General features: G+C 43.9%; 1 protein-coding gene across 1 annotated transcript in view; it reads left to right on the forward strand.

Moving 5' to 3' along the window:
* Positions 1-20,310, forward strand: part of LOC124035978 (glutamate receptor ionotropic, delta-2-like) — a 676,707-nt gene that overhangs the window by 317,021 nt on the left and 339,376 nt on the right. Inside the window, 1 exon segment of the mRNA XM_046349997.1 lies at positions 10,672-10,959. Coding sequence (XP_046205953.1) covers positions 10,672-10,959 — 288 coding nt within the window.

Raw genomic sequence — 20,310 nt, forward strand, 5'->3', positions numbered from 1 at the left:
ACATGTTAAGTTTGCTGAAAATATACGCAGTTGACAGTGAGAGGACGTTTTTTTGTTGTTGTCGCTGAGTTCATGTGCACACACTCACACATACACACAAGCACACATACACAGGTGTACACATACACCCCTCCTCACTTCACATACCGTACAGTAGTAATAGATGTATTGGGTAGATGAGTTGATAGGGAGCGAGATGGAATGCTCTGTCTGCAACAGAGCATGTTATTGTGCTCTCTCATGTTCCCCTTGTCTGGAGTAAACGGGGCCTTTCTGTAGAACAGTCTGCAGTCACTTCACTCTCACTCAGGTGTGACTGTGCACACACACACGGCTACAAAGGGGCACACACACAAGCACGCACACACGTATACATGCAAGCTCGCACACACACACAATCTGTAAATTACAGTAGATTATACAGTTTTCACATTAGGCATACTTCCATTACCCAACTAAATTTACAGAAAATAATATCTATCCTGTAACGATTTTCTTCTTCCTCTGATGTGGAGTATGAAACATCGGATCAATGCGCTGCGTGGTAAGTGTCCACAATGTATTTATTAAACTGAACACAGAATACAAGAGAAATAAATGAGAACCAACACAGTTCTGTATGGAAAACACAGACACAGAAAACAACTACCCACAAATCATAGTGGGAAATCAGGCTGCCTAAGTATGGTTCTCAATCAGAGATAACTATAAACAGCTGCCTCTGATTGGGAACCATACCAGGCCAAACACAGAAATACAAAAACATAGAACAATACATAGAATGCCCACCCCAACTCACGCCCTGACCAAACTAAAATAGTGACATAAAAAAGGAACTAAGGTCAGGACGTGACATATCCAATGTGTAATCAAAGGCGACAATCATTCATGCAACAAACAAAAAAAGAAATCTGGTAAGAGTTGCAAGATTTGCCAGATGCAAAATGTTTTGTACGCATTCATTTGCCTCAAGCCTGTCTTGAGCATTTGGCCATACATTGAATGTCACAGTGAATGTCCTTCTGGCATTGGTCTACATTGATGTCGTCGCATGCTTCATCCATGGCCAGATAGAGTGTGGCATTTTCATGGGGATGGCGATGGTACATCTTCCACCTTTATGCTTAAAAAAATCCTCAATAGGGTTGAAGGAAGGAGAGTATGGGGGCAGGTATAGATAGGTTCACGAATCGAGAATGGGCCCGAAACCATGTCTGAACCACCTCTGCATGGTGGAACCTGACATTGTCCCACACAATGACATAGGTGACCCCTTCACCTTGACAGGCCTGCTCAATTTTATTGAGAAACACAATGAGGTGTCCAAGTGATGGCCTATGTCCTACCACATCATCTTCAGGCACTAGGACGGTTGCCTGGCCCGCTTCATCAGCAATGATATCCTTGTGATGATTGACAGCAGCATCAAGAACCATCCCCCCTCTAAAAGTAAAACCTGGAATAGTTATTTTTACGGTATAGTTCCAATATGATATTGTGAAGTAGCATGTGCATCAAATAGTAACAGTAATACAGTGTATAGTCATGGTCAGCGGGGTGGTGGCATAGGGATCCTTATCTCTCCCATGTGGTCATTCTCTCTTTCTCCCCTTACCCATCTGTCTATCGCCTCCTTTGAATTTCATGCTGTCACAGTTACCAGCCCTTTCAAGCTTAACATCCTTATCATTTATTGCCCTCCAGGTCCCCTCGGAGAGTTCATCAATGAGCTTGATGCCTTGATAAGCTCCTTTCCTGAGGACGGCTCACCTCTCACAGTTCTGGGCGACTTTAACCTCCCCACGTCTACCTTTGACTCATTCCTCTCTGCCTCCTTCTTTCCACTCCTCTCCTCTTTTGACCTCACCCTCTCACCTTCCCCCCCCTACTCACAAGGCAGGCAATACGCTCGACCTCATCTTTACTAGATGCTGTTCTTCCACTAACCTCATTGCAACTCCCCTCCAAGTCTCCGACCACTACCTTGTATCCTTTTCCCTCTCGCTCTCATCCAACACTTCCCACACTGCCCCTACTCGGATGGTATCGCGCCGTCCCAACCTTCGCTCTCTCTCCCCCGCTACTCTCTCCTCTTCCATCCTATCATCTCTTCCCTCTGCTCAAACCTTCTCCAACCTATCTCCTGATTCTGCCTCCTCAACCCTCCTCTCCTCCCTTTCTGCATCCTTTGACTCTCTATGTCCCCTATCTTCCAGGCCGGCTCGGTCCTCCCCTCCCGCTCCGTGGCTTGACGACTCAATGCGAGCTCACAGAACAGGGCTCCGGAAGGCCGAGCGGAAATGGAGGAAAACTCGCCTCCCTGCGGACCTGGCATCCTTTCACTCCCTCCTCTCTACATTTTCCTCCTCTGTCTCTGCTGCTAAAGCCACTTTCTACCACTCTAAATTCCAAGCATCTGCCTCTAACCCTAGGAAGCTCTTTGCCACATTCTCCTCCCTCCTGAATCCTCCTCCCCCTCCCCCCCCTCCTCCCTCTCTGCAGATGACTTCGTCAACCATTTTGAAAAGAAGATCGACGACATCCGATCCTCGTTTGCTAAGTCAAACAACACCGCTGGTTCTGCTCATACTGCCCTACCCTGTGCTCTGACCTCTTTCTCCCCTCTCTCTCCAGATGAAATCTCGCGTCTTGTGACGGCCGGCCGCCCAACAACCTGCCCGCTCGACCCTATCCCCTCCTCTCTTCTCCAGACCATTTCCGGAGACCTTCTCCCTTACCTCACCTCGCTCATCAACTTATCCCTGACCGCTGGCTACGTCCCTTCCGTCTTTAAGAGAGCGAGAGTTGCACCCCTTCTGAAAAAACCTACACTCGATCCCTCCGATGTCAACAACTACAGACCAGTATCCCTTCTTTCTTTTCTCTCCAAAACTCTTGAACGTGCCGTCCTTGGTCAGCTCTCCCGCTATCTCTCTCAGAATGACCTTCTTGATCCAAATCAGTCAGGTTTCAAGACTAGTCATTCAACTGAGACTGCTCTTTGTATCACGGAGGCGCTCCGCACCGCTAAAGCTAACTCTCTCTCCTCTGCTCTCATCCTTCTAGACCTATCGGCTGCCTTCGATACTGTGAACCATCAGATCCTCCTCTCCACCCTCTCCGAGTTGGGCATCTCCGGCGCGGCCCACGCTTGGATTGCGTCCTACCTGACAGGTCGCTCCTACCAGGTGGCGTGGCGAGAATCTGTCTCCTCACCACGCGCTCTCACCACTGGTGTCCCCAGGGCTCTGTTCTAGGCCCTCTCCTATTCTCGCTATACACCAAGTCACTTGGCTCTGTCATAACCTCACATGGTCTCTCCTATCATTGCTATGCAGACGACACACAATTAATCTTCTCCTTTCCCCCTTCTGATGACCAGGTGGCGAATCGCATCTCTGCATGTCTGGCAGACATATCAGTGTGGATGACGGATCACCACCTCAAGCTGAACTTCGGCAAGACGGAGCTGCTCTTCCTCCCGGGGAAGGACTGCCCATTCCATGATCTCGCCATCACGGTTGACAACTCCATTGTGTCCTCCTCCCAGAGCGCTAAGAACCTTGGCGTGATCCTGGACAACAAACTGTCGTTCTCAACTAACATCAAGGCGGTGGCCCGTTCCTGTAGGTTCATGCTCTACAACATCCGCAGAGTACGACCCTGCCTCACACAGGAAGCGGCGCAGGTCCTAATCCAGGCACTTGTCATCTCCCGTCTGGATTACTGCAACTCGCTGTTGGCTGGGCTCCCTGCCTGTGCCATTAAACCCCTACAACTCATCCAGAACGCCGCAGCCCGTCTAGTGTTCAACCTTCCCAAGTTCTCTCACGTCACCCCGCTCCTCCGCTCTCTCCACTGGCTTCCAGTTGAAGCTCGCATCCGCTACAAGACCATGGTGCTTGCCTACGGAGCTGTGAGGGGAACGGCACCTCAGTACCTCCAGGCTCTGATCAGGCCCTACACCCAAATAAGGGCACTGCGTTCATCCACCTCTGGCCTGCTCGCCTCCCTACCACTGAGGAAGTACAGTTCCCGCTCAGCTCAGTCAAAACTGTTCGCTGCTCTGGCTCCCCAATGGTGGAACAAACTCCCTCACGACGCCAGGACAGCGGAGTCAATCACCACCTTCCGGAGACACCTGAAACCCCACCTCTTTAAGGAATACCTAGGATAGGATAAAGTAATCCTTCTCACCCCCTCCCCCCTTAAAATATTTAGATGCACTATTGTAAAGTGGTTGTTCCACTGGATGTCATAAGGTGAATGCACCAATTTGTAAGTCGCTCTGGATAAGAGCGTCTGCTACTCTCTCTCTCTCTCTCTCTCTCTCTCTCTCTCTCTCTCTCTCTCTCTCTCTCTCTCTCTCTCTCTCTCTCTCTCTCTCTCTCTCTCTCTCTCTCTCTCTCTCTCTCTCTCTCTCTCTCTCTCTCGTGTTCCCTCTCTTCCTCTCTCTCAATTCGCTCTCTATTCATGTCTCTCTCTCTCTCTAGTTCCCTCTCTTCCTCTCTCTAGTTCCCTCTCTTCCTCTCTCTCTAGTTCCATCTCTCTCTCTAGTTCCCTGTCTTCCTCTATCTCTAATTCTCTCTACTCCTGTCTCTCTCTCTAGTTCCCTCTCTTCCTCTCTCTCTAGTTTCATCTCTCTCTCTAGTTCCCTGTCTTCCTCTCTCTCTAATTCTCTCTACTCCTGTCTCTCTCTCTAGTTCCCTCTCTTCCTTTCTCTCTAATTCTCTCTACTCCTGTCTCTTGCTCTCTAGTTCCCTCTCTTCCTCTCTCTCAATTCTCTCTCTACTCCTGTCTCTCTCTCTAGTTCCCTCTCTTCCTTTCTCTCTAATTCTCTCTACTCCAGTCTCTCTCTAGTTCCCTCTCTTCCTTTCTCTCTATCTGAGGTGGTCAAAACATGTATATTTTTATTATTAAACTTAAGTTGAAGGCTGCACTTTATAAATTCAGCTTTTGAATAATGAATCAATCTTGCAATATATAATTATATATCAAACAGACTATGTGGCTTTTTCGTTACTAAATTAGTAATGACATCAATGGCACATCATTTTCTAATTTAAAGGGGCAATCTGGAGAACATCCGTTTAAAAAAAAAAGTTAAATAAATTATATAATGGCTAGAAATTACCATTAATGCTTTAAAGAGTATGTCTTTAATGAATAAAACACAGTCTAGTTTTAAGCTGAATAAGCCTGGCTAACCGAGTTAGCTAACAAGATTCCATTCAACGTGTAGGATGGTCATGCAACTGCCCTCGTTTAGCATCATGATGACTTTGGCGGCGGATTCTTATGGTTAGCCAGGCTAATTCACAAATATTAAGGCACTTTGGAGAATTACACTGAACAAAAATATTAACGCAACATGTAAAGTGTTTGTCCCATGTTTCATGAGCTGAAATAAAAGATACCAGAAATGTTCCACACACAAAAATCTTATTTCTCTCAAATGTTGTGTAGTTTACATCCTTATTAGTGGGCATTTCTCCTTTACCAAGATAATAATGTTGTATAGTTTACATACTTATTCGTGGGCATTTCTCCTTTACCAAGATAATAATGTTGTGTAGTTTACATCCCTATTAGTGGGCATTTCTCCTTTACCAAGATAATAATGCTGGGAACAATAAAAGGCCACTCCAAAATGTGCAATTTTGTCACACAACACAATGCCACAGATGTATCAAATTTTGAGGGATTGTGCAATTGGCATGGGGATATCTAGTCAGTTGTACAACAGAATGCATTCAGCTGAAATGTGTCTTCCGCATTTAACCCAACCCCTCTGAATAAGAGAGGTGCGTCTTCAGGGCCTGGGGAACAGTGGGTTAACTGCCTTGCTCAGGGGCAGAGCGACAGAGAGATAATTGAGAGAGAGGAAGATGGGGAACTAGAGAGAGAGACAGGAGTAGAGAGATAATTAGAGAGAGAGGAAGATAGGGAACTAGAGAGAGAGACAGGAGTAGAGAGAGAGGGAACTAGAGAGCGAGAGAAAGGAGTAGAGAGAGAATTAGAGAGAGGAAGAGAGGGAATTAGAGAGAGACAGGAGTAGAGAGAATTAGAGAGAGAGGAAGAGGGAACTAGAGAGAGACAGGAGTAGAGAGAGAGGAAGAGAGGGAACTAGAGAGAGACAGGAGTAGAGAGAGAATTGAGAGATGAAGAGAGGGAATTAGAGAGAGACAGGAGTAGAGAGAGAATTAGAGAGAGAGGAAGAGAGGGAACTAGAGAGAGAATTAGAGAGAGAAATAGAGTGACGGGAGTAGAGAGAGGAGATGTGTGTGTTCATATCTGGTGTGTGTGTGTTGTAGTGGTAGTGATGATATTGAAGAGCCCAGTAAACACTTGTGGCACCACTGCTCTCCCATTGGCAGAGCTGCTGTTTGGAGTTTTTGTTCTTTCTTTCTCTTCTCTCTTTCTTTCTCTCTTTCTCTTTCTTCTTTCTTTCTTTTTCTTTCTTTCTCTTTCTTTCTTCTCTTCTCTCTCTCTCTCTCTCTCTCTCTCTCTCTCTCTCTCTCTCTCTCTCTCTCTCTCTCTCTCTCTCTTACTCCTGTTTTCATTATGCCTTTCTCAGCAGCATTGTTCCTGCCTCCTCTATTCCAACACGCCCTTACTTGACACTTACATTACTCTGGCAAATGACTCTGCATCACAGCTCTGCTTGCCACTCCATGTTTCACCTTCCCAACTTTGTGACAAGAAATCCAGCGTTGTGAGCCAGTGCAAGGCACGAGGGGGCAGACGGGCAGGCAGTGGGGGCGTGGGTGAAGGGGCTAGGGGGGGGGTTGTTGGCCTGGGTACACAGCCTCGGTGATCCGGTCCTTCTGTAGCTCAGTTGGTAGAGCATGGCGCTTGTAACGCCAGGGTAGTGGGTTCGATCCCCGGGACCACCCATACGTAGAATGTATGCACACATGACTGTAAGTCGCTTTGGATAAAAGCGTCTGCTAAATGGCATATATTATTATTATTATTATTATTATTTATTAAAATAGCCTGATCCAGCCAAGTATGCACACCACATGGTTGTCTTCCTTTGCGATGAGATGAGGCTCTGATGATGCCCTTAAACACTGGTGTTGTCACATATGCTTGATTATGTGTCTGTGTTCGATCGTGTGTGTGAACAGGTGGGTGTCGGTGTGGGAGTGGGTGTTTTTCATTGTGTGGTTTTTTGGGCGGGTGGATGTTTGATTGTATTTGTGTGTGTCCGACGTACTCATTTGTGTTTGTGTGTCTCTGTGGGTATGTGCATACATACTGTACCAACATCGTACGTAGGTACTCCGGTTGTGCTAGTCGGTGTTATAGTAATTCATTGCCTGGTTGTATGTCATTGCCACAGTATTCACACAGTCTAAAAATATTGATTTTGAAGGAATCTCTAAATTAAGTGGAAGGAATGATTATTCACACCGTTTAGTATGGTAATTAAAATGATTAAAGAAGACATACAGTAAATACAGTGCCTATCATAAGTATCCCCCATCCCCCATATTTTTGGTAAATTACTTAAAATACTCTGTAGTGCCAAAGTGAAAGATACTTTTTTATTGTATCAATGAAAAATATTACACGAATATACCTTGATTAGATCAATATTCACCCCCCCTGAGTCAATACATGTTTAAAACGCATGTTTGAACTTATTTTGTACATAATGTTGCTGCTACCGTCTCCTATGATCGAAAAGAGCATCTGGACATCAGAACAGCAATTACTGGCACTAAGACCGCACTCAACGAGCTGTATAAGGCCATAAGCAAACAAGAAAATGCTGATCCAGAAGTGGCGCTCCTAGCGGCCGGGGACTTTAATGCAGGCAAACTTAAATCCATTTTACCAAATTTCTACCAGCATGTCACATGTGCAACCAGAGGGAAAAAAACTTTGAGCATTGAGGAGTATACCACCTCAGTCACCAGCTTCATCTATAAGTGCATCGACAACGTTATCCCCACAGTGACCGTACGTACATATCCCAACCAAAAGCCATGAATTACAGGGAATATCCTCACCGAGCTAAAGGCTAGAGCTGTCGCTTTCAAAGAGCGGGACATTAATCCGGACACTTACAAGAAATTCCTCTACACCCTCAAATGAACAATCAAACAGGAATAGCATCTAAGATTGAATCCTACTTCACCGACACTCATGCTCGATTGTTGTGGCAGGTCTTGAAAACCATTACAGACTACAAAGGAAAACCCATGTGCAATCTGCACAGTAATGCAAGCCTACCAGACGAGCTAAATGCCTTTCATGCTCGCTTCGAGGCAAGCAACACTGAAGCATGCATGAGAGCACCAGCTTTTCCGGACGACTGTGTGATCACGCTCTCGGTGTGAGCAAGACCTTTAAACAGGTCAACATTCACAAACCCGCAGGGCCAGATGGATTACCAGAACGTGTACTCAAAGCATGCGCGGACCAACTGGCAAGTGTCTTCACTGACATTTTCAACCTATCCCTGACCAAGTCTGTAATACCTACATGCTTCAAGCAGACCGCCATAGTCCCTGTGCCCAAAGAAGCAAAGGTAACCTGCCTAAATCATTACCAGCCTGGAGCACTCACGTCGGTAGCCGTGAAGTAATTTGAAAGGCTGGTCATGGCTCACATCAACACCATTATCCTAGAAACCCTAGACCCAATTCGCATACCGCCCCAACAGATCCACAGATTACGCAATCTCAATCTCACTCCACACTGCCCTTTCCCACCTGGACAAAAGGCACGACAAAACCTTTTCCCCCTCAGGAGATTTCATAAGATTTGGCATGGATCCCCAGATCCTCAAAAAGTTCTACAGCTACACCATCATGATCATCCTGACCGGTTGCTTCACCGCCTGGTATGGCAACTGCTCGGCATCTGACCGTAAGGCGCTACAGAGGGTGGTGTGTACCAGTACGGACCAGTACGTCACTGGGGCCAAACTTCCTACCATCCAGGACCTATATACTAGGGGGTGTCAGAGGAGGGCCCCAAAAAATTGTAAATGATTCCAGTCACCCAAGTCATAGACTGTTCTCTCTGCTACCACATGGCAAGCGGTACCGGAGCACCAAGTCTAGGAACAATTCGTCAAACGGCCACCCGGAATATTTACATTGACACGCCCCCCCCCCCTTTTTGTGTTTTTACACTGCTGCTACTCGCTGTTTATTATCAATGCATAGTCACTTTATCCATACCTACATGCACAAAATAACTTGCCTAACATGTACCCCCGCACATTGACCGGTAGCCTATTGTATTCGGAGCATGCGACAAATACAATTTGATTTGATTACAGCTTTGTTTGTCTGTTGAGTCTTCTTGTGTAAGTCTCTAAGAGCTTTGTACACCTGCATTGCACAATATTTACCCATTACTATTTTAAATTCTTCTTGCACTGTCAATGTGTTGGGGAGCATGGCTAGACAGCGATTTTGAAGCAGATTTAATTCAAAACTGTAACTTGTAAAAATTCACTGTCTTCTTGGTAAGCAACTCCCGTGTAGATTTGGCCCTGTGGTGTAGCTTACTGTCCTGCTGAAAGGTGAAACCCTCTCTCATGTTCTGGTGTAAAGCAGACTGAAGCAGGTTTTCAAAGGAGGCAGCTACTATATGATGGATTTGCCACAAAAGGCTTAGGTTTTAGTTAGAATTTTATTCCTTTGCCGGGTTTTTTTTTCAGTATTACTTTAGTGCCTTTCTGCAAACAATGTTATTGAGCCATCCTCAGTTTCTCCCATTATTGCCATTGAACTTTGTAGCTGTTTTAAAATCCCAAACATCCCTGAGCAGTTTCCTTCCTGTCCTGTAGCTCTGTTCAGAAGGACGACTGTATCATTGATGTGTCTGGGTGGTTTAACACATCACCCACAGCACATTTATTAACTGTACTTTGCTTAAAGAGATATTCGATGTGTACATTTTGTTATTGTTACACATTTACAAATCACTGCTCTTCTTTATGAGACTTTCAAAAAAGCTCCCTGGTCTTTTGAAAGTTGCATCTGTGCTTGAAATTCAATACTTGACTGAGGGACCTGTGTGTGTGTGTGTGTGTGTGTGTGTGTGTGTGTGTGTGTGTGTGTGTGTGTGTGTGTGTGTGTGTGTGTGTGTGTGTGTGTGTGTGTGTGTGTGTGTGTGTGTGTGTGTGTGTGTGTGTGTGTGTGTGTGTGTGTGTGTGTGTGTGTAGCTTATTATTTAATTTGTTATGCCAAATTTGAATCCTGAACAAATGTATGCACGCCTTAACAAAGGGGATGAATACTTATGCAACAACTATATATTGGTTATTTAATTGTATAGATTTGTAAAAATCTATTTGTTAAAACTCAAATGTTCTTTTCAATTTTCACTTTGTGTAGCTCAATGACAAAAAACATCCCAATTAGATATATTTCAATCCCACTTTAATACTTATGATACTAATTGCATGAGCCCTTGCTATTGCTACTAGCTCCTGATTATAGCCAACAACCATATTACAACAACTTTATTACACCGTAATACACGTATGAACTTTCCTTACCCAGAATGGTAATGTATGTCATTACTGTATGTCCTCTTTTCCTCAGTTTGAAAACTTTAAATAACTATTTTTCTCTCTCTCTCTATCCCCTTCTCCCTTTCCCTCCCTCCCTGTCCCCCCTCCTTCTCTGACCCTCTGTGCAGCCTGTGAGTTGATGAACAGGGGGATCCTGGCGCTGGTCAGCTCTATCGGCTGTATGTCGGCGGGCTCCCTTCAGTCTCTGGCGGACGCGATGCACATCCCGCACCTCTTCATCCAGCGTGCCACTGCCGGGACCCCTCGCTCCAGCTGCCCCCTCATCACCACCCGCACCCGCCAGGATGACTATACCCTCTTCGTGCGCCCACCAGTCTACCTCAATGACGTCATCCTCCAAGTGGTCAGCGAGTACAGCTGGCAGAAGTTCATCATCTTCTACGACCAGGAATACGGTAAGTCCTCATGGGCGGCCGTGTTAGGGGAAGTGGGGCGAAGCTGTTTGAAATCATATCAAATACTAGATCTGGGCTTTAAGGAATTCGCCTTTTGCAAAGAAACCAATAGAACGGTCCCAAAAGTGAAAACCACGACCACTTGGCACTCCTGGCAGGCTAAAGCGAACGTTCAAAGATGTAAAATATTTTGAATATTATGTGAACCCAGGTATGATGGGAAGTGGTGTTCAGAGAGTATGGAGTGGAGAATGGGGGTACTGTAGTTGACGTCCATAGGGAGCCATTCAATGATGTATGAAGATATGGGTTGGAGATCTGGTAGACTCGCAGCATGGCAGACATTAGCAAGCTAATGGATAGAGGCCTGAACTCTGCAACCCTGCATTCAGGAGGCCCATAGGTAATGCATGGATATAGTAAATGTTTCCCACCATCTCCATCAACCTTCATTATACTGGATTGTTTGTGTACTGTATGTATGTGAGAGAAAGAGAGGGAGAGAGAGCCTTTGTATGTGTTTGTGCATGAGAGAAAGGGTCAGGCAGACAGAGGTTATGTTCATCACTGGATGTGTATGGGTGTGTGTGAGTCTGTCCTGTGTCTGGCATTGTCTCCACTCCCCGTGTATGTCCCTATGGATCCCATGTCCCATAATTCACTGCAGCATGTTAAAAGTATCAGGGATGGCTAAATACGTGTGGCTCCCAGCAGACCAGCCAATGGAGGCATGTTGGGTCTCACTGCTAGTTGCACTGTGGTGTAGTGTAGTGCTATAATGAAGCTCTGCGACTGCCAAGCCCACTCACCATCCTTAAGCCCCAACATGGTTCTGACCAGCGAATCAGAAGATGGGCCTGCCAGGTATTAACCATACCAGTCTCTAAGCTCGAGCTCTTTGAGATGTAACAGTGTTCTCTCATACATCGCTTTGTCTTCTGAAAAACGGCTTTGAGGACAATAGAGTGTGTGTGTAAATTGAATTGGGTTGCCCACTTTCTTCTATTTTCAGGTCTAGTTGGTGCAGTCGGAAGACTGAAAACTGGGGGAGTTTGTCTGTATGCAGGGGGATTCAAGAGTTCCCAGAGCTGTCGCTCATATCAGCCTATCTAGCCTGGGTTCCAGTCTGTTACTCCTCTTTTGCCAACTCCTTGTTGAATTATCATGCCAAATAAACGGGATCTGTGGGACAAAAAAGAGATACAATTCCCAGATTTGCATGAACCCGGTGATTGGATGGTAACTGTAGGGGTTATCGAATCAGGAACCTTATCCTCTGTCCTACTGGGCTCAAGACTTAATCTGGTTGGACAGCATATATAGAACATTTCCCAGTAAATGGATTGTAATTTGGCTACGACGCTGGCTGCAGATACTGACTCTCATCTGGGGAAAAGGTGAAATCAACACTGGCTTGTTCCCCTGCGTGTGTATTGAGAACTCTTCCTTTCGACGACACGTAAGCTGATGGTTTCTTATTAAGAACACGCAGTAGAAAATCCCAGTTGAATGCCGGAGCCGCTGTTGGACACACTCCGAGATCCTAGAACCGAGACCATGTGCAGATAACATAGCTACACCGGAGGCGATTAAGTAGGCCCAATGTTGTTGATGGTGGGGAAGCGGAGAGGAAGCACGAAGTTTGCATCCCAAATGGTACCCTATTCGCTATACTTTTGACCAGAGTTCTATTGGGCTCCTTATGGCCCCTGGATGAAAGCAGTGCGTAGCCAGAGTCTCTTTTACCACCGTAGGAATTCAAAGGATCCTTCCTATTCGTGTAGCATTGGCCCTACTTTTTACCAATCTATAGCCCCCTTTCCAAAACAGGAATTCCTGTGGATTTTGAACGTCAGAGCTTCTGCTGTACATGTATCACTACCGATCGAGTTTGTCCACTACGACTACTGTGTGCTTATATGAACATATTAGGCAGAAAATATATTGATTTTTAGCCCTCTCTTGATTATTTGGATAATATTTCCATAATTATTTGAATTGATCAAAGATAGCTAGTGTCTGCTCTTTTGTATAGCTTGATATTTGATGAAGTCTAACCAATATAAACATACTTGCAGTAATGTAAAGTGTTTATCATGTATACGGCGGTAGATTAAAGTTCATCCCATCCTATAATTGTTGTAAGCATCTCAGTCAATGTTGACAGAGAACATATCTCGAAAGAGAAACATTATGTTCATCAAAACATCTGGTGACATGTGTAGGGTGCCAGTTTGACAAACCCAAACATAGAATATTACAAACATGCTAAACATACACAATCTGTTGAAATCAAACGATTCATTACCTTATTACATTTAAAATCGCAAACATGCTTACAGAACATTTCAAATTGCAACATACTTACAATTGAAGACATACATAAAATAACATAAAACAAACGGTCGGATTCTAAATATGACTCTTTGGGAAGGGGGCGACGTTTAGTTCCTGGTGAGCAGCCGTGCTCCTCAAGGTCGTAAAATAATAATATATGCCATCTAGCATACACTTTTATCCATGCTTCATCTAGATATGTTAGTGCCACTGATTGAAATTAGAATATTGATGGGAGACTGTTACAGAGGAGTGTAAATGCTTTTTTTTAGGCTGGATCATGTTGTTGTATTGTATGTTTTAATTATGTCATGTATTGATTGTTACTGCCGCCTTGGCCGGTTCTCCCTCGAAAAAGAGACTCTGGGTCTCAATGGGCTTTTCCTGGTTAAATACAGGTTATATAAAAAATAAAAATAAATGTAAAACAGAACTCTTACATCCGTGCGTGCATACGTTTTCGTGCGGGTGGCCTCAGAGGTAATCGAATCCAAGGCTGTTGGAGTTGCGAGCACCATGCTCTACCAACTGAGCCACACAGAACCGCATTCTCAAGGTGGCTGTGATCCAAGCCTCAAATGTGAGTCTCCATACTTCCTTGTCTTAGTCTTTCATATTTACAGGGAGCCCTTTCTCTTCCAAGGTGATGGGGAGAGATTTATGGTGCGATGTAGCCAGGTTTGTTTTTGAGCTCTTTGTAGTGCAGGTGTGTTGTGAAGCGTAGTAAAAGCATTAGGCACAGAAGAGATGCTGCAGCTACTCTGGGATTGATGGAGGCAGCCCGAGACCTACACCTCACTCAATCAGCATAAAGGCATATAGCACAGACACACACACAGGCACACACACACACGCTTGTGATTTGAGACACACACATAGAGGGCGGGCATGAGAGTAGTACGGCTAATGCAGATAAATCAAGGAATGTAATTGAATTTGGTTTGGCACCATTGGCTATGAATTGTAACAGCTCCCTTGATAAAGAAAGATTAAGATTGTTAGAATAGGGAGACAAGGTTTACTGTTATGGATGCACAACTCACTTGAAGTTGTTGTATTGTGCGGGGGATATGGTTAAGGTAATGACGTGCTATAGGGACCTATAATATGTGAGAGGCTGAGACATAAACAGTATCTTGTTACAGTCTGCTGAATATTGATTGATGTAGTGTTACAACCACAGGCCTGACCCAGAGAGTCCAGGGACCACATGTAATCAAGCATCTCAGAGTATTAGTGCTGATCTAGGATCAGGTCACCTCATGTTCATGTGATCTTATTTATTATGTTCTAAAAGGCTAAACTGATCCTAGATCAGCATTCTTACTCTGAGACCTATTATGAATAGGGGCCTAGGAATTTGAACTGTCATATTCTACGTAGACTAATAGTGAAGACATTAAACTATGAAATAACACATTTCTGAGGGTGGTAACTAATGAACTTATCCTCTGCAGCAGAGGTAACTCTGGGTCTTCCTTTCCTGTGGTGGTCCTCATGAGATTCAGTTTTATCATAGCGCTGGATGGTTTTTGTGACTGCACTTTAATAAACTTCAAAAGTTGACCTTCATGTCTTAAAATAATATCTTAAAGTTCTCTTTGCTTATTTGAGCTGTTCTTGCCATAATATGGACCAAATACGGCTATCTTCTTGGTACCACCCCTACCTTGTCACAACACAACTGATTGGCTCAAACATATTCATAAGGAAATAAATTCCACAAATGAACTTATAACAAGACACACCTGTTAATTGAAATGCATTCCAGGTGACTACCTCATGAAGCTGTTTGAGAGAATGTCAAGAGTGTGCAAAGCTGACATCAAGGCAAGGGGTGGCTATTTTGAAGAATCTCAACAATAAAATATATTTTAATTTGTTCAAAACTTTTTGCTTACTACATGATTCCATATGTGTTATTTCATAGTTTTGATGTCTTCACTATTATTCTACAATGTAGAAAATAGTAAAAATAAAGAAATACCCTTGAATGAGAGGATGTTATGTCACTTTACACACACAGATCAAATTAGCCAGCACCAATGTTCAGTGGATGAACCACATACTTTTAGCTTTGACTCACAGCTAGAGTGTATAGACCTAGACTAGCATCCCCTCAGGTCAGCAGGAAGTCTCAACTTATAGGCCCCTGTGTTGCTACGGGGCGGGGCTTGGACTCTACTCACCAGCTTTGTTTTAATTTCGGGACACATTTTGGGAAACATGGAGGGAGGAATACCCAGAGGTAGAGCTGTGACCTAGACTGTCAAATCTCCTCTCTTTATGCTAACGATAAAAGAGAGGCTAATGCTGATTGTGAAAACGCCTGTGTTTTCTTACAGATTGAAAGTGCCTCATAGTCCAATCTTTTCGCCCATACCAACACGTCTGTTTGTTCTGTTTCCCCAGGCAGTTTTCCACTGTGGTCTGATGCATGTAGGTGTGGGTGACAACATCAACCCTGCACACATCAACCCTCATGACTGTAAATGTAACGGTAGTGAAGAACTCACATTAGCAACACAGTTTTCTTCCTCACTGTTTGATCTCTCTCTCTCTCTCTGAGATGCACCTACACAGTCCCGTTGTAAACAGCAGTCTAGCTGCCGACCTTGTGACGTTTGCAGCAACAGGGATCTCTGGGTATTCTTTGATCCATGTGTCCCAAAATGTGTCCAAGACCCCCCCCCAGTCCCCTCTTCCTAGTAAACTCTCTTGTCAGTCGCTTGTCCCTTCCCTCCCTCCCTTCTCCAGCGCACCACTGGACAATTATCACCATGCTGCTCTCCCCTCCTCCTCCCCTTCCCTTCACCCTCCACATGGGTATCTTCTCCAGGCCAACTCTCCCCCTCTGAACTTTAGACCCTGGCATATGATGTCATCCACAGCTGGATTGTTGAGTTGTCTTGACTGTGCACTATTTCTCTGTCCCTCGGTGTTGGTTAGGAGCTATGCATTATGTTGCTTACACCATCGCATCGGCCCAGCACATAATGAGGTGCAATCAATCCGTTAATTGTTTAATGATGACAATGACAACTAAGGCATTGCCATAATTTGACCACATCGACTACATCATACGTTAACAACACTGTCATCTCAGATTTTCAAAATATGCTTTTCAACCATAGCAAAACAAGCATTTGTGTAACAGTATTGATAGCTAGCGTAGCATTTAGCGGGCAACATTTTCACAAAAACAAGAAAAGCATTCAAATAAAAGAAGAAGAACTTCGGATGTTTTCAATGAGGAGACTCTCAGTTAGATAGCAAATGTTCAGTTTTTCCTGAAAGATTCTTTGTGTAGGAGAAATCGCTCCGTTTTGTTCGTCACGTTTGGCTACCAAAAAAAAAACGAAAATTCAGTCATCAAAACGCCGAACTTTTTTCCAAATTAACTCCATAATATCGACTGAAACATGGTAAACGTTGTTTAGAATCAATCCTCAAGGTTCTTTTCACATATCTCTTCGATGATATATCGTTCGTGGAAGTCTCCTCTCTCCTCTGAATCACATGGAAGAATGCTTGCAGCTGGAGATTACGCACCAATTTCGACAAAGGACACCGGGCGGACACCTGGTAAATGTAGTCTCTTATGGCCAATCTTCCAATGATATGCCTACAAACACGTCACAATGCTGCAGACACCTTGGGGAAACGGCAGAACGTGTAGGCTCGTTCAGGGCGCATTCACAGACATATAAGGAGACAATGGAAAACAGCGCCTCAAAAATGTTGCTCATTTCCTGTTTGAAGTTTCATCTTGGTTTCGCCTGTAGCATCAATTCTGTGACACTCACAGATAATATCTTTGCAGTTTTGGAAACGTCAGAGTGTTTTCTTTCTAAAGCTGTCAATTATATGCATAGTCGAGCATCTTTTGGTGACAGAATATCTTGTTTAAAACAGGAACGTTTTTTCATCCAAAAATGAAATACTGCCCCTAGTGTTCCAAGAGGTTAACTACTGTATAGTGTGTACAATGGGGTCCGAAATGATTGACACTCTTGATAAAGATGAGGAAAAAATGACCGTATAAAATAATTCATATACTGAGCTATATTGTATGCTCAAAGAATTTTTGAAATTATATTATTTTTATATTAATACAATTTGTCAGAGAAAGAGATTTTGTTTAACAAGTAATAAAACAAATGCCAAAAGGGTAGGGGTAAAGAATATTGACACCCTGTCGTCAATAACTTTCAATACCTCACCTTGCGTGGATAACGGCACTGAGTCTTTTTCTAAAATGTTTGAGTTGGATAACACATTGGAAGGGATCTTAGACCAGTCCTCCATACAGAATACAGATCCTTGATATCCTTTGCCTGTACATATGGACTGCCCTCTCCAATTCAAACCACAGCTTATCAATGGGTTTCAAATCCGGAGATTGAGATGGCCATTGCAAAATGTTGATTTTGTGATTAACCATTTATTTGTGGATTTCTATGTGTTATTGTCTTGCTGAATGATCCACTTGCGGATCCTGACTGAGGATCCTGGCAGAGGCTGCCAATGTGTTCTCCAACTCATAAAACATTTTAGAAAAAGGCTCTGTGCTGCTGTCCTCGCAAGGTGAGGTATTGAAATGTATTGAAAAAAAGGGTGTACATTTTTCTAACCCATACTTTTTGGAGAAAAAATACAGTGGGGAGAACAAGTATTTGATACATTGCCGATTTTGCAGGCTTTCCTACTTACAAAGCATGTAGAGGTCTGTAATTTTTATCATAGGTACACTTCAACTGTGAGAGACGGAATCTAAAACAAAAATCCAGAAAATCACATTGTTTGATTTTTAAGTAATTAATCTTCATTTTATTGCATGAGTACTTGATACATCAGAAAAGCAGAACTTAATATTTGGTATAGAAACCTTTGTTTGCAATTATAGAGATCACACGTTTCCTGTAGTTCTTGACCAGGTTTGCACACACTGCAGCAGGGATTTTGGCCCACTCCTCCAGACAGACCTTCTCCAGATCCTTCAGGTTTCGGGGCTGTCGCTGGGCAATACGGACTTTCAGGTCCCTCCAAAGATTTTCTATTGGGTTCAGGTCTGGAGACTGGTTAGGCCACTCCACGACCTTGAGATGCTTCTTATGGAGCCACTCCTTAGTTGCCCTGGCTGTGTGTTTTGGGTCGTTGTCATGCTGGAAGACCCAGCCACGACCCATCTTCAATGCTCTTACTGAGGGAAGGAGGTTGTTGGCCAAGATCTCACGATACATGGCCCCACCTATCCTCCCCCCAATACGGTGCAGCGTCCTGTCCCCTTTGCAGAAAAGTATCCCCAAAGAATGATGTTTCCACCTCCATGCTTCACGGTTGGGATGGTGTTCTTGGGGTTGTACTCATCCTTCTTCTTCCTCCAAACACGGCGAGTGGAGTTTAGACCAAAAGCTCTATTTTTGTCTCATTAGACCACATGACCTCCTCCCATCCCTCCTCTGGATCATCCAGATGGTCATTGACAAACTTCAGACGGGCCTGGACATGCGCTGGCTTGAGCAGGGGGACCTTGCGTGCGCTGCAGGATTTTAATCCATGACGGCGTAGTGTGTTACTAATGGTTTTCTTTGAGACTGTGGTCCCAGCTCTCTTCAGGTCATTGACCAGGTCCTGCCGTGTAGTTCTGGGCTGATCCCTCACTTTCCTCATGATCATTGATGCCCCACGAGGTGAGATCTTGCATGGAGCCCCAGACCGAGGGTGATTGACCGTCATCTTAAACTTTATCCATTTTCTAGTAATTACACCAACAGTTGTTGCCTTCTCACCAATCTGCTTGCCTATTGTCCTGTAGCCCATCCCAGCCTTGTGCAGGTCTACAATTTTATGCCTGATATCCTTACACAGCTCTCTGGTCTTGGCCATTGTGGAGAGGTTGGAATCTGTTTTATTGAGTGTGTGGACAGGTGTCTTTTATACAGCTAACGAGTTCAAACAGGTGCAGTTAATACAGGTAATGAGTGGAGAACAGGAGGGCTTCTTAAAGAAAAACTAACAGGTCTGTGAGAGCCAGAATTCTTACTGGTTGGTTGGTGATCAAATACTTATGTCATGCAATAAAATGCAAATGAATTACTTAAAAATCATACAATGTGATTTTCTGGATTTTTGTTTTAGATTCAGTCTCTCACAATTTAAGTGTACCTATCATAAACATTACAGACCTCTACATGCTTTGTAAGTAGGAAAACCTGCAGAATTGGCAGTATATCAAATACTTGTTCTCCCCACTGTATAATACTTGTTGAAAAACTTTTCTTTCTCTGAGCAATTGTATTAGTATAAATATGATGAATTCCCATTTTGTTAGCATACAATAAAGCTCAGTATTTGAACCATTTATTTTATGCTCATCTTTATCATGTGTATATACTGAATATATATATATATATATATATATATATATATATATATATATATATATATATATATATATATATAGTTGAAGTCGGAAGTTTACATGCACATTTAAACTCAATTTTTCACAATTTAATCCTAGTAAGAATTCCCTGTCTTAGGTCATTTAGGATCACCACTTTATTGTGAAATGTCAGAATAATAGTAGAGCGAATTATTTATTTCATCACATTCCCAGTGGGTCAGAAGTTTACATACACTCAATTAGTATTTGGTAGCATTGCCTTTAAATTGTTTAACTTGGGTCAAACGTTTTGGGTAGCGGGTTTTGGGTAGCGTTCCACAAGCTTCCCACAATACGTTGGGTGAATTTTGGCCCATTCCTCCTGACAGAGCTGGTGTAACTGTGATGGCCACTCCAGTACCTTGACTTTGTTGTCCTTAAGCCATTTTGCCACAACTTTGGAAGTATGCTTGGGGTCATTGTCCATTTGGAAGACCCATTTGCAACCAAGCTTTAACTGATGTCTTGAGATGTTGCTTCAATATATCCACATCATTTTCTTCCTCATGAAGCCATCTATTTTGTGAAGTGCACCAGTCCCTCCTGCAGCAAAGCACCCCACAACATGA

Source organism: Oncorhynchus gorbuscha, linkage group LG05, assembly GCF_021184085.1.
Source record: "Oncorhynchus gorbuscha isolate QuinsamMale2020 ecotype Even-year linkage group LG05, OgorEven_v1.0, whole genome shotgun sequence".
In the NCBI taxonomy this organism is placed as follows: Eukaryota; Metazoa; Chordata; class Actinopteri; order Salmoniformes; family Salmonidae; genus Oncorhynchus; species Oncorhynchus gorbuscha.